This window comes from Saccopteryx leptura, chromosome 2 (assembly GCF_036850995.1).
Source record: "Saccopteryx leptura isolate mSacLep1 chromosome 2, mSacLep1_pri_phased_curated, whole genome shotgun sequence".
Taxonomy (NCBI): Eukaryota; Metazoa; Chordata; class Mammalia; order Chiroptera; family Emballonuridae; genus Saccopteryx; species Saccopteryx leptura.
The window spans coordinates 306,119,158-306,134,258 of NC_089504.1; the positions used below are offsets into that span (position 1 = coordinate 306,119,158).

A 15,101-nucleotide genomic window follows, 5' to 3' on the forward strand; every position below is an offset into this window, starting at 1 on the left:
ATGAACCAAGAGCTGGAAAAAAAATGCTCCCAAGTTGGTAACATGTGATTTGGCTTTCACATCATTTGGAAAAAGCTTTCTTCATAAAACCACACATGGCCTGATTCTGGCCAATGGGTGTGGTTTAGGTGTAGAAATTCAACACACTGTCCATCACTAAACACAGCCACTTCTTAAGAGAAGCACCACGACTCTTTCAAATAGGAAGTGAGCATGTCCATCTTTACTAAAAGACAAAGACACGCATTCTCCTAAACTTTGAAGTTCCTGATTTAGGATAGAGAGTTATTAGTATGAGTTATAGAGGCAGTTTCAAGAAGGTGGAAGACCTTGAACAAAGGGACTAGAGTAAAGGAATAATTTACTTTGGCATAATTTGATACCACTGAGCACTTAAAAATATGTGATATGCCCCCTGCCATGTAGTCTGAAAAGCACTTCTAAAAACATGCCTTTGATCCTCACATTACCCACAGTGAAAAAGGGTAAGAAAAGTATGTTATCAGTGGGGTAACTAAAGCCATGAAGGTTAACTGGTACTGTTAAAAATTTTTGCTAGTAATAATCAGGCCTAGGAACTCTAGGATTCAGTTAATCTCTCCCTTACTTCTCTGACCTTTCAACGAATTTCCCCATGGCCTGTTTTCTTAGAAAACCTATTATCGAAATTATTTATTTGGATGGTTCCATTTTTCTTTTTTTGTTGGTATTTAAACCATATCAATCAGTTACATCTTCCTATGAATCCAGAAGAAAGTACCTTCTCATTCTAGTTACCCACATCATTATAAGGAACAATGAAGCAAATCTTATTCCACAGGCATCTGTTAACACTTACTTCCTGTATGACTTTTTGGCATGGATGACTCTGCCCATTTTCCACAATGGGATTGGTGTGTCTGTGGAAACACAATGGCCCAAATTAGTGAAAGAAGAGCAATTTCACCAAGGACCCAGAGCCCTGTCTCTGTTAGTTTACTTAGTATCAGTCTCAGCAAATAAAAAAAACCAACAGCTATTTCTAGAACTCAACACCTTTCCTTCCGATTCCATTTAAACAAATACAAGCAAATGGTTTTAAATCAGCCTATCATTTATTGCTACCTTTAAGCCACTTCTACTAGAACATGTAAACTCAATCTAACTCTGGGTACATGGGCTGTGGGTGTGTGGCACTATAACTACCCTTTTTATTTATTTTCCCCCCATTATAAACTCAAATAGGTAGTCTCTTCCAAATTAATAAAAAATATATATATAGGTTGTCTATATATTGTCTATATATTTCTCATATGAATCCACTATGAGAAACCAAGGACTGCTCCATTCCCAGCATTAAAAGTCAAAAGCTTTAGGAACTCCAGTCTACCAAAGATGTTTCTCACGATTCTAGTCTGAACCCAGTGATACATACAGCACATGGGCCCACCCACAGTATGTCAAACCCAACTACTTGTCTAGTTCCAGAATCCAACTAATTTGAAGCAGAAAAAAAACAAACCAACCAAAAAAAAAGAAAAATGAGAAAGAAGAAAAACACCACTTGCTTACTTTAATAAATACATAAACAAGGGTCTCATCTGAGCTTTTAACCCAAGACAAGCACCTGAGGTCTCTGTTCTTACCTAAATATTACTGCAAGACGATCTAAGAACACAGTGGGATCTGAGGATATGCCATTGCTGGGCTCCTGAGACAACAGCTGAAGAGACAGACATTAACACCCAGTCATTACACACACAAACCTATAGCAAACACTGCAACATAGACTTTATACATCAACTTCCATCTTACTCTGTTTACTTCTTGAATTTAACTCAAATGGTACAAACTTTTAACTCACATTGTCAAATTTCTTTCCTTCATCTCACTTCATCCTGGCCGACATTACAAATTACATTTTAATGTAATCATTGTGGAGCAAAAAACATCATTTAGGCCCTGGACGGCTGGCTCAGCAGTAGAGCGTCGGCCCAGTGTGTGGAAGTCCCAGGTTCAATTCCCGGTCAGGGCACACAGAAGAAGCACCCATCTGCCTCTCCACCCTTCCCCCTCTCCTTCCTCTCTCTCTCTCTTCCTCTCCCGCAGCCAAGGCTTCTCTGGAGCAAAGTTGGCCTAGGCACTGAGGACGGCTCCATGGCCTCCACCTCAGGTGCTAGAATGGCTCCGGCCGCAATGGAGCAAGGCCCCATCGCCCCCTGGTGGGCATGCAGGGTGGATCCCGGTCAGGCGATGCGGGAGTCTGTCTGACTGCCTCCCCGCTTCTAACTTCAGAAAAAAAAACAACAAAAAAAAGACATCATTTAATTTTTTTCCATTTACTTTTATTATGATTGAGACATTATATAAATTATATATTAAAGTACAGATTACATATAGCATTACTATATATTATATAAGCTCTATTATAGTCACATTCCACCTTAGCTTTATATTTTAAGAAAAGGCAAGTTGCCCCTTTTCATCTTTCCTAAAATTTTTTTAGACATTTCCATCAGCATATCATTAAGAGATAATCTTAGAGCCATTTTGTCGCGTTCTCCTAAACACCCTATTGGTACGTTCACTATTATTGCACCATAGATGTAATTTAAGAACTGGCATCTCTACATATTCACCAAGGAAAGTTGGTAGGTTATGGTTTTGGTTGTCATCAACTTGAATGGTATTTTTCCTACTATATCTTCTACATGGTTTTACTGATAACAGTGAAAATCTATCGATTTTTAAATATTTATTCCATGTGTGCAGCTACATTGATAGACTTATTAACTTTAATAACTTTTCAGTTTATTCTTTTGGCTTTTCTAGGTAGATAAAAGATCACATGTAAATAAATAATTCTGTCTTTACCTTTCTAACATGCAAACACCTTATTTAACTGAACTCACCTTTTTCAGTGCCATAACCTGAACAGAACACAGTTCACTAAGACATTCAGTAATCTTATCCAACGGTAATCTGGCCAGGACAAGTGCTGTCCCTGAAAGACAAAGGAAGAGATACCCATAAAGAAAATAAAAGCTGAATCAAGGTAATTCATGGTCTACAGCATGTGGTTAACAGGAAATATTGACTCATTTCCTTCTTTCAAAAAGATCAGCACTGTTTTTTAAATTGCAATATTTTGTTATTGATGGTTGGTGTGGTTTTCTTTTTTAATAGCAGCCTATTGGTTTAAAGATGTTTAAATATATCTCTCCTTCCAATTCTTCAAAGACATAAACACTCCACAAAACCAATGCCAAAGCTATTTTTATATAGCATAGTACAGTGGTTCTCAAATGTCCTGGAGATTCTGATTTTAGTGGGTCAAGGAGAACCTTTATTTTTTATAAGTACTGTAGGCAAATCTTATCATTAGAGAAGTTGGAGAAATATAAATATATTTTTTTGAAAGAATAAACTGAAATTAGAGATTTAATTCTATAAATAGGGCTAAAGCATTCTCTCTGGGCATCAGTTTCTTTATCTATAAAATGAGTGCTTTGAGCAGAAAAATAAGTTTGCCTTTTTATTTGTTTTTAAATAATTGCAAAAGCCTCCCTCCTTACATTTTCCCCAAATAAAATCTAAACTTGGAACTCCAATAAGATAGGTTAAAAAAAAAAAAAGAGATAGTTTAAAGTGGGGCTGGAGGGCCAAGGCTCTTCCCACTTGGCCTCCCTCTTTTCACAATCCCTCCCAACTGCTGCAGCACCTTCCCCAAGCTCAAGGGATGACATGTTAGATGAGGGCCCTACAGGCCTAAAATCCCTTGACTAGCTCTCATCTCCAGAAATGTTATTCAACAAAAACAGTAATCAATCCATAAATCTTCAAATGTAAATAAAAACTGAATGGTTTTTCCTAACAGCCTATCAGGCATGGATGTATCCACTTTTGTTTAAAACTGGACTTTAAGTTAAAACCTAACTTAAATATAAGTGTTCCTTTTAATTTATTCCTACAGAAAAGAATGTACTAAAAACAGTATTCTACGTCTAGAAGATACCACTAAAAACTGGGACGCCAAGTTCTATTACAGGTTAAACATCACTTCAGCATCAAGGTTAAATTTCAATAGAAAATGACAAGATGGCAGCAATAACCACAGTAGTAGTTACAAAGAATAACTGCCTCTGATTTAGTTCCTTACTGATCGATGCCTATGAGGAGAAACAACAAAACCCTATGTTGCACAAAGAAAACCTGTCTTGGAAGATACAGTTAACCCTGGTTGGTAAGTAAGAAAGGACAGAGCTGGCTCACACATAGGTCATCCAGTCTTGCCAACACTGCCAGCCACTCACATAGGCTTAAAAGATGCTGCACAGGTCATATTACCCACAATTTTACTTGACATACTCCCATCCCCTCTCAGCTACCAGCTGTAAGGATTACTACCTCACAGGACACTTCAATCTGTTTCAGCAAGTTTAGTTAGAAAGCATTTTCTAAGAACCAGTCAATTGTCAACAGTTGAACACTCATAAAATAAACTTGTTCCCAGCCTGCCCTGGGGTGGTGCAGTGGACAGAGCATCAACTTGGAATGCTGAGGTCATGGGTTCGAAACCCTGGGCTTCCCCAGTCAAGGCACACATAACAAGCAATCAATGAACATCTAAAGTAAAGCAACTTCGTATGAGCTGATACTTCTTGTTCCTTCCCCTCCTCCTCTCTCTATAAAATCAATAAATATATAAATAAATAATAAATAAGCAAACCTTAAAATATATATATATATTATCTTTAGTTCTATTACTCAGAGCTTCCTGACCACTCTTGCTGCTTGATTCTGGGAAGGCAATCACTTGGTGTAAGCTGATCAGTAATGGTTAAGAACCACAAAGAGAGACCAGGACGTTGGCTTCGACCTGTTGGACTGACACAGGCACACTACCTTTCTACTTCCACTCACCTAACCTCACCTCTTTGCTATGGCATCACAGATTTGGTCTCCCTTTGTATTCTTCCTCAACTCAAAAAGGAACTTGTTCACTTCATATGAGTCTTCTCCACTCAAAGTCTAGGTTGGTGCTATATGTACTGTAGCAATTTGAATTTGTTTTATAGCCTTAAAATACTCTGTGATGCTTGTACATGTAATCAATACCTTACACTGAGTTGAAAAGCTACCTTAAACATCACTAAGTAAATTGCAACTGAAAAACTAAGATATGACTGATATAAGGATAACCCCCAGAGTGGTGTACAGGAGACTGTTCCTGGTTAGTATCTTAAGTAAGTAAATACCTTTTAGCAAGCCCACAGCAGCTTCTGGAGACAACATGAACGAGTCAAGGGAACGGGCGATCTCCAGGAGTCCATTAAAGTGCTGAGCCATGTGATCTCGGCAGACAGAGCAAATGTTATGAATGGCTTTGGCTGCAGCAGAAGCCAGAGGCTTTTCACACAGGCCTTTCATCAAATAGCCCAATACAGGATCTAAGGAAACAAGCCACACAGTACATATCACATATTTGAAACTCAAGGAAAACTTCTAGTTTGTTAGAACAGATGTTTACATTCCCTTTCTTTTTAAAGCAAAAGAACCATTTTAAAAAACAAAATGTGTTCAAACCTCAATGTATAAAATGGGAAAACAGAGCTGATCTCACTGACAGTGTCAGGGAGCCCTGAGTTCTACTCATCTTCCATCTATTTTCTCATAGGCTGTTACTGCTGCTTGTTGCTAGAGCTTCACAGAGCATGGCTGGAAAACCACTGGTGGATATGAGCATCCAAATATTATGAAAAGGGCAATATAAGAAAAAATGTAAAGCTCAGAGAGCTACCATTATACTAGCAGATGAATCACTGTGTAAAACTAGCTCACATTCATCAGAATGATGGTAGCTATCTAAAGCTGACACTTTTATACTTGCTTCTTTATAGCTGTAAAGGCCCTTAAAACATGCAGATGGATCTTTAGCACTTCTAGAAGAATTATGTTTTATTTTTTACCAAATATAAGTAAGTGTTCCTATAAATATGAATATCTATAAAGCAAATCAACTATGGGCTAATTCATAATATATTTCTTTTCAGTGTCTAGAAACATTCCACCTGGCAATAAAACAGAAAGCAGAAAAACAAGAGCAAAAGTAAAGGAAAGGAAGAAGAAATCAGAGAAATCAGAGGCTGCAGCGGCTGAGGGGAGAGTTCACACATACCAAGGAACTGAGGATTTCGATCAACCACTTCGCTCATCTCTCCAACCAACTCAATGCTGGTGTACCGCACAGCTGTGTGCACAGTCTCTGGGAGCCGGACAACGCCTTCCAGGACCTCCACAAGAGTTGGATTGTTCTCCCTGAGTACAGAAGGCAAGCATTCCAAGTTATTGATTTCAGAGATTAGGATCTGACCAAGTAACAGGCTGCAATGACACAAATCATTGCTAAAGGACTTCTTTCTAAATAAATAACCATTTGAATAAAAGTACTGAATACTTGATATGAAAGTTCTTTTTAATCCTAAAAAAAAGGGGAAAAGAAAGAAATGAAAGATATCACTGTCACAGGAAAAACACACTGCTCCTTAATCTTCTGAATGTCAGGAAAGTGTCTAAAGACACAGGCTACTATCAAATAAGGCTCTTCAAATTGGAGAGGCAGGCATTTATGGGTAAATGTCTTCTTTTAAAGACTCCATTTTATTTATTCCTGTATCTGCAGCACCTAGAACAGTGCCTGGCACATAGTGGGCACTCAATAAATATTGCTGAATGGCTAAGTAAATGAATGAATACTTCGCATAGACCATTTCCTATTAGATGTTATTCTCCAAAATATTTCTTATAGCTGGATACTAGGAACTTTGAGGACTGTTGAGCATGGCAAGGCCAGTTTACTAATTAAAGGAACGAGAACACAAGCTGGAGGAACAGATGAAAGTACCCTGACTTGGAACACAAGGGAAAATTAAAGTTAACCAAACACTTTCCACAGCTCCATGAATTTATTTTTTCCTTTTCTTCTTTTTATTCACTCCCAAGAATGCTAGCTAAAGTTATTTAAGCAGCGTGAAGATGCTCCTAAAGTGGTAGAACATAATTCAGAAATGAGAGATGTTTAAAATGTAAGTTAATATCCTGAATTAGAGCAAGAGTACACTCTGCAGATAAACTAAGTCCATTAAATCCTTTACATATACTAAAAATTACAATCATGTAGATGGCTTGAGATGTGGATAAATTAAAAAAACAAAATAAAATCTTGTCTCATTTATGCCTTGTTTCCTGGGGACACTAATTATTGATGCTCTTTACCTACCCTTTTTCACACCAACACATATCAGTTAGAATATTAGTGATTTTAATCATCTTCAGGCTGTCAATGAAAGCTCCGAAAGACACCAAAACAGGTTTAAGAGCAGATAGGATAGCATGTAATTCAGGACCACAACTTAATAGAGACTGATCTTAATACAAGAAAACCTAACAGATATTAGCATCAATTTATAAACTCACATCACAAAGTAAACTCTGTTTTTAGGGGTTCATGTTAAAATCATAAATAGAATTTCTATGCTAAGCAATTAGAAATAAAATTTAGTAATTTAAAATTTTCCAATGGCAATAACAAAAATAATAAATTTTACTTTAGATTCTGCTACTCTTTTAGGTAAAATGGTGCCTAAGCCATGCCTCTCTGAAACTTACAAATGACTCTCTGAGACAGAAAAAAAGAACAATATTTTTGATTATACCAACTTTCACAAAGGATCCTCATTTAGAAAAATAAATCAGCAATATTCTCCTAGCATCAAGAACAAAGTAATTTTAACTCTAGGAAAAGTGGTTAAAACATGGGTATTAGCAATGCATGCTACTCTGGACTAGCTCCAGAAGTCAGAAGACTAGAAAGCGATTACAGAAGACATTCTGACATACACCACGTGAGAAAAATGGTATAATTTTCCTTCCTTTGATATTCAGAGTTCCCAGCAAAAGACTTATTAGACACTCACGGATCAACACTCTTTGCTATAGCAGCCATGATAAAGAGAACAGCTTCTGTCACCTCCCAGGGTGGGTTGCCTTCTTTCAGAGTAGAATATAACTAGAGAAGAAGAGTGGATTACGGATCCATTAAAAGGAAAACAGAATAGAATTCCAAAACAAACAAAACAAAAAGTCCTATTAGTTAAAATAAATCTGGTCCCTTGTTTCTAAATCTAATTCGTTGTCTCTCAGAGTCAGAGGAGGATATTATTTTCATTTTTCACAGGTTCACTGATTATTATTCTATAAGTAATTACTAATTAAATAGTTGATGTAAACCCATGTAGGTCCCCAAAGGTATACCAAAATTATTTCTGCCCCCACAAAATGAGCATTATGGAAAAAATAAAACATTGCATGAGTGTCTTTTTTCTAGTCCCGATAATAACTGATAAATACATAAACACTTAAAATTGAGATGCAATGTGAATTCTCTACATATGCATTGGCTTTACATTTCTATTATCTGCATCAAACTAGTAGTACAGATTAAATTCCTAAAAAGTAGCTGTCTAAAAGCACCTATCACATAACCATGTCCAAACAAGGGGGTGGGAGATGGGGTAAGAAGGAGACCAAGCAGAATATTTAGAGATGTCCAGAAATTTCCCAGGGTATATCCATCTGTTAGTCTAAACAAGATTTATTCTTTCAAATAACAGATACTGCTAGTAATACAAAATTAAATACTTCTGCTATTGGAGGACCTCACAGAGCCTTTAATATATTACTTAAGTCATTTCTAATTGATGACAGAACCTTTTTTACAAAGAGTATCTCATGGGACAGGTGTTCCACAGAACACGTCTTGGACAACACTGATGATTGATGTCAATTTGTAAACTGAGATCTGGAGAACAAGAAACTTGCTTAAAGCCACAGAGCCAGCAAGGGAAGAACTGAAATCTGAACACAGGTCACCTGCCTGTGATCTGGGGATCTCACTCTTTTCTAACAATCCCCAACCCTGTGTAATCAGGTCAATAAACATAATTTGCTTAATATAAAGTAAAATGGTTATAGTTTTATTAACACTCTCTAGATCAGATTATGTCCCAAAATACACAAAATGGCTGGGTTGCAAAAATATTAGGTTAGTTCAGTATTGCTGACAAAGCATCAAAACTAGAACTTCAGAGCTTAGAGTATGACTGAGCATTATGAAAAACACCTGAAATTATGCTCATGTTAAGTGATATGGAATGGTGATGATTACGACCTTATAAGGTAAAGTGTTACTCACTGATTGTCAGGAAAACCACAGGACTATGAATCTTCTACTCTAGTATAGTCAGCTCTGGGATGAAACTGCACAGGAATCTAACCGTGAGTGTGGACAAAGGAAATGCCAAATAACTAAAAGAGCTGCCAGGAATTGGTACATAATTATTAAAGCAGACAACCTTGCTATTTTTCCTGGCTCAGTCCAAAATCCCTTTAAGTATCTTGGGGGCTTTCAAATTTATCTATGATCTTCCACTCCAGTTGGACAAGTGGAACAGCTCTCATTAGCGAGCGTCATAGAACAAACTCTAACTGAACCATCCATGGGCTGCAATTGGCTTGTAAGAGAGTGAATAAATATAGCTACTATATGCCAGGCAGTGTGCTAGGGACCTGCATATCTATTGTCTTATTTAGCCATTGAAATCAAAGGGGAAAATGGAACATTTATAGAAGACACAGAAGTGAACACAATTAAAGTGATCATTAAAACTGGTAAGAATCTCCAAATGGGCTTACCTGAGCGAAACACTCCATAGACCCAATCAGAAAAATCAAGTCTTTCACAAGGTCTGACACCCTCATTCGAAACTCCCCAAAGTCATCAGTCTCCTCAGGAACTCCCTCCTAAAATATCAAATCAGATGACATTTGTTTTAAACTCACTAAGGCTCTCACTGACTACTATAAAGTCAAGAGAAAAGAAGAAAAGGCCAGTAAATAGTCCAGTCCCAAGGACAGAAGGTAAATCACCCAGCTCACCTAAATCGCGTATTTTACTATAGAGTAAACTTTTAGGCATTTCAAGTCAGTAAAACCTATCCTCTAGCACCTTTACTATAAAAACCTCACTCTTTTTTTTTTTTCAATTTCAAAGCTACCTCTTGCTCTATTGTTATAAAAATCTGAGGTTGTGGGATAGAAGGAATGGTAATTTAAGAGTTCAGCCCTGGCCGGTTGGCTCAGCGGTAGAGCGTCGGCCTGGCGTGCGGGGGGACCCGGTTTCAATTTCCGGCCAGGACACATAGGAGAAGCGCCCATTTGCTTCTCCACTCCCCCCTCCTTCCTCTCTGTCTCTCTCTTCCCCTCCCGCAGCCAAGGCTCCATTGGAGCAAAGATGGCCCGGGCGCTGGGGATGGCTCCTTGGCCTCTGCCCCAGGCGCTAGAGTGGCTCTGGTCGTGGCAGAGCGACACCCCGGAAGGGCAGAGCATTGCCCCCTGGTGGGCAGAGCGTTGCCCCTGGTGGGCGTGCCGGGTGGATCCCGGTCAGGCGCATGCGGGAGTCTGTCTGACTGTCTCTCCCCGTTTCCAGCTTCAGAAAAATACAAAAAGAAAAAAAAAAAAAAAGAAAAAGTTTATAAGCTCCTTTAGATAAGGTCTAGCTTTTTAGTACTGAAAAGCCTCTGAAGCTTTATAGTTCAAGATCTACTAAAATAAACCACTATCACAATAACTAAATGCAGAATAAAAATCTCTTAAATCTTTTTATATAGGTGAACAGACACATTACATATCTATAAGTGTAGGGAATTACCTGCAAGGGAAATGGTGCCACAGAACTAGCAAAGGAAAGAAAGGAATCAAGCAAGGAGAGCCACTTAAACCAGAATGGCCTTTTATTTATATTACCAGGCTTCCAAATATTATGTCACAAACACAGGATGCATCAGTTAAAAAAAAGCATTGAAAACCACTAGACTAGATAATCACTAAGGTTCTGCAGAGACACAAAATACCATGATTCAAACAACAATGTTAACATTAAAATGAAGAGAACAGACAGTTTTCATGTCAGATTTAATGGAAAGCAATGGAAGAAAAAGAACTCACTCCAGGTCCTAAGTGAAAGGACAAGGATAAACCAACCTAATAACCAAAGGACAAAATAAATGCTGTAAAATCTGAAGAGATGAAGCAAAGACTCAGGTTCAAGAGTTCTCCAATGAGAGAACTATAAAATATAATTAATTAATTATAAAATATAATTTTATAATATTTTAGTATATTTTCTTCTAAGAAAATAAATTATTTCTGTATTTTAAATTACAAAGTCAATATAAATATAAAGAAAAATATGTATGAGTATGGGAGGGAGATCGTGTTATTCTCCACATTCTCACAAAAATATTTTGTTTTGTGAAATATTGTTATTTTTTCTCTAACCACATATTTACACTATTAAGAATACAAAATATAAAATTTTATATTCTGATTTTTTCATTTAGCATATCACCTATCAATTTCAGTAGTCATTATTTCTTTTTTATTTGATTTTAGAGACAAGAGAGTAGAGAAAGAGAAGTAGGGGAAGGGGAAACAACTCATAGTAGTTGCTTCTCATATGTGCTTTGACCAGGCAAGCCCAGGGTTTCGAACTAGCAACCTCAGCATTCCAGGTCAATGCTTTATCCACTGTGCCACCACAGGTCAGATGGCAGTCAGTATTTTAAACTGCTGCATAAGGGAACATCAAGTTGTTAAATTGCAATTGATATAACTCTTCTTATACTGTTTGACATGGGTTTACCATGTAGACATACTGTCTACATACAGCAGCTCTTTTATTCTTCTGCAGAATTACTTAAGGTGAATTCCCAGGAGAATTGCTGGCTCAGCAGATTTAATTTCTTTGCACATAGACCAACTACTCTTCATTATACTGGTACTGACTTATTCAGTTTGAGCTATGTTAAGCTATGTACAATGACAGAAAACCTGCAGAAACCATTAGCTTTATTCTCAAAAGTTCCTTTTCAAAATAGCACTGAAAAGAGGAGGAAACTAAGATGTAAAGATGTAGAGCAGGGAACTCACATGGTCTGGTTCCAGCTGACAGTGTCGAGCCAAAGCATGAAGCAGCCTCTGAATATAAGCTTTGAAGATGCCATGAATAACTTCATCATTAGTTTTATACAAATGCTCCCCTAGTCGGTACCAAAAGTTAAAGGAAATTTCTACTACCTGTTAAATTAGAGAAAGAGAAAAAGGAATACAGTAGAATGAGTTTTATCATTACTAGAGCCATAAAGGAAACAAGACATACTATTAAATAATATGAGTGGAACCACCAAGAAGCCACCTTTTCTCTAGTAGATTTATTATCATTCCCTCGAATTATTTTCCCATGTTAGACCCAAAACTCCATTCATGGCTTTACATTCCCTGTTTAGTCCTGGGGTAACTTCTCCCAGAGTACTTTAGATTCTGAATTTAGAGACACAGACAGAAAAACAGAAGACTCTTCAACTATTTTTTCCCAAATTTTGAAGTCAATCCATTTTATGTTTGAGATTAGAGCATATCTAACCAGATAAACCACCTGCAAATCCCTGAACATACCAACCATGTCACTTTTCATTCACCTACTTTCTTGAACGGGAAAGGGAAAAAGGACTTTACCCACAGCTTATCTTACTTCTGGCACTGTTTAAGGAGAAATTACTAAGTAGAGGTAAACTTCCTCTCAAAAGAGTTTTGACTTTCATTCAAATCTAGATATCCTCATTAGATTACATCAAACAAATAAACATTATCTTTTTTATGATAAATGAATCACAGGACCATTGTACCCTCCTTTTCCCATCAAGGATCCAAAATAGAGCTATTTAAAACAATACCCAATTTGGAAGTTCTTCCTCACTTCTAATACTATTAAGAGAAGGTAAAACTATGTACTTGAATAAAGAGTGCTTTTTTATTTAAATCTAGCAAACTTAAAAGAGGCAGGGTATTTTAACACCAGATTTTGGAATAAAGGAGACTCTTTAAATCCTTTTAATCCCCTTTCATTCCTATCCATAATTTGGAGAAAATTTTTGGACCTTAAGATTTGTGGAGCCCTAACCAGATAGCTCAGTTGGTTAAAGCATCATCCTGATATGAAAATGATGTAGGTTCATTCGATTCCCAGTCAAGACACATACAGGAACAGATTGATCTTCCTCTCCCTCTGTCTCTCTCCCTTCCTCTCTTTTTAAATCAGTAATTTTTTAAAAAATTAAGTGAGAAGTGGGGCACCAGAGACTTCCACATGCACCCTGACCGGGATCCACCCAGCAAGCCTGTTATGGGGTGATGCTCTGCCCATCTTGGCCCACTGCTCCATTGTTTGGCAACCAAGCTATTTGAGCACCTGAGGTGAGACCATGGAGCTGTCCTCAGCACCTGGGGCCAACTTTGCTTGAACCAATCGAGCCATGGCTGCAGGAGGAAAAGAGAGAAAGAGGGAGAGAGAAGGGGGAGGGGTGGAGAAGTAGATGGTCACTTCTCCTGTGTGCCCTGACCAGGAATCAAACCCAGGACTTCCACATGCTGGGCCAACACTCTACCACTGACCAAACCGTCCAGGGCTAAAATCAATAAAATTTTAAAAATTAAAAAAAAAAAAAAAAGTCTGACTGGTGGTGGCGCATGGATAAAGTGTTGACCTGGAATGCTGAGGTTGCTAGTTCAAAACCCTGGGCTTGCCTGGTCAAGGCACATATGGGAGTTGATGCATCCTGCTCCTCCCCTTCTCTCTTTCTCTCTAAAAATAAATAAATAAAATCTAAAAAAAAAAAGATTTGTGGAGGTGCTGTTAATATTTGGTATAGGTCTTTTTTTTTTTTTCTTTAAAGCTGTAAAGCTCTCAAGAATAGCTGGAGATAGAGAAGGGTTCAATAGAAAGGTAGTGTCTTTCTTTCTAACTGACTCCTTGAGGTGCATACACCAATCAGCCCAGCTAACCAGGTATAAAGACAAAAGGATTCAAAGCAGAGGCCAAAATATGTTTAAAAAAAAAAAATTCAAGAGGAAATCCCTGCATCCATCAATTAAAAATAAGACTATAATTTCCCACAAGTATAAAACTGGATGGGAAACAATGGAATATAGATAACACGAAACATAAAACTTGGAGAACAATGGTTTTAGCATAGTAAAACTACTACCTCATATTGAGGGTGTCCTGCACAGATAAGAAGCAGTTCCAGAGTTCGCAGGTCCCCAAGACCTTGGCCTGGAGTACAAACAATTTTTTCAAGAAAAGTTTCACATAGTTCAGTGAAAATACGGCAGTAATTCAGAACTCTGTAGATGAAAGAGAAATGAGAGCTCCAAGTCAGAAATCTCAATATTATACATAGAAACTCACCAATAGTTAATCAGATAAAGAAAAGGATCCTCAGCCCAAGGGGCAGGTAGTGATTATTGCTATGCTGTACCCCAATCTCCATGACATCCACCATTCCTTATATCATATCATACACGTTTATACATATATGCAAATGACACAAAAGTCAGTTCAAATTCTCAATTACTAAACATTTGAATAAAATTCCCATCAAATCACACTTGATACTTCATAGCTCATTCCTAATTCTTAGAGCCTTACACCTTTTAAGTATAAAAAATGAGCCTGACCAGGAGGTGGCGCAGTGGATAGAGCGTCGGACTGGGATGCAGAAGGACCCAGGTTCGAGACCCCGAGGTCACCAGCTTGAGTGCAGACTCATCTGGTTTGAGTAAAGCTCACCAGATTGGACCCAAGGTCGCTGGCTCAAGCAAGGGGTTATTCGGTCTGCTGAAGGCCCGTGGTCAAGGCACATATGAGAAAGCAATCAATGAACAACTAAGGTGTTGCAACGCGCAATGAAAAACTAATGATTGATGCTTCTCATCTCTCTCCACTTCTGTCTGTCTGTCTCTGTCTATCCCTCTCTCTGACTCACTCTCTGTCTCTGTAAAAAATAAATAAATAAAAATTTAAAAAAAATTTCCATTTAAAAAATCACTACTTTCCATGATTACAATCTTTCCTTCTGTATCTGATTTGCCACTCTGGGTTCAGATGAGAATAGCAGGCCATCTTTAGAATACAGTGTGTGTAATTACACAGTCACAAAGAATCA

The 15,101-nt window shown here is 37.7% G+C and overlaps 1 protein-coding gene across 1 annotated transcript in view; it reads right to left on the reverse strand.

Moving 5' to 3' along the window:
* The window catches only part of TNPO3 (transportin 3), a 73,277-nt gene that overhangs the window by 21,625 nt on the left and 36,551 nt on the right, over nucleotides 1-15,101 (reverse strand). Inside the window, exons 7-15 of the mRNA XM_066362643.1 lie at nucleotides 14,142-14,280; nucleotides 12,028-12,174; nucleotides 9,733-9,840; nucleotides 7,956-8,047; nucleotides 6,158-6,297; nucleotides 5,238-5,429; nucleotides 2,892-2,983; nucleotides 1,626-1,702; nucleotides 839-899 (exon numbers count right to left, since the gene is read on the reverse strand). Coding sequence (XP_066218740.1) covers nucleotides 839-899; nucleotides 1,626-1,702; nucleotides 2,892-2,983; nucleotides 5,238-5,429; nucleotides 6,158-6,297; nucleotides 7,956-8,047; nucleotides 9,733-9,840; nucleotides 12,028-12,174; nucleotides 14,142-14,280 — 1,048 coding nt within the window. The remainder of the gene's footprint in view (nucleotides 1-838; nucleotides 900-1,625; nucleotides 1,703-2,891; nucleotides 2,984-5,237; nucleotides 5,430-6,157; nucleotides 6,298-7,955; nucleotides 8,048-9,732; nucleotides 9,841-12,027; nucleotides 12,175-14,141; nucleotides 14,281-15,101) is intronic.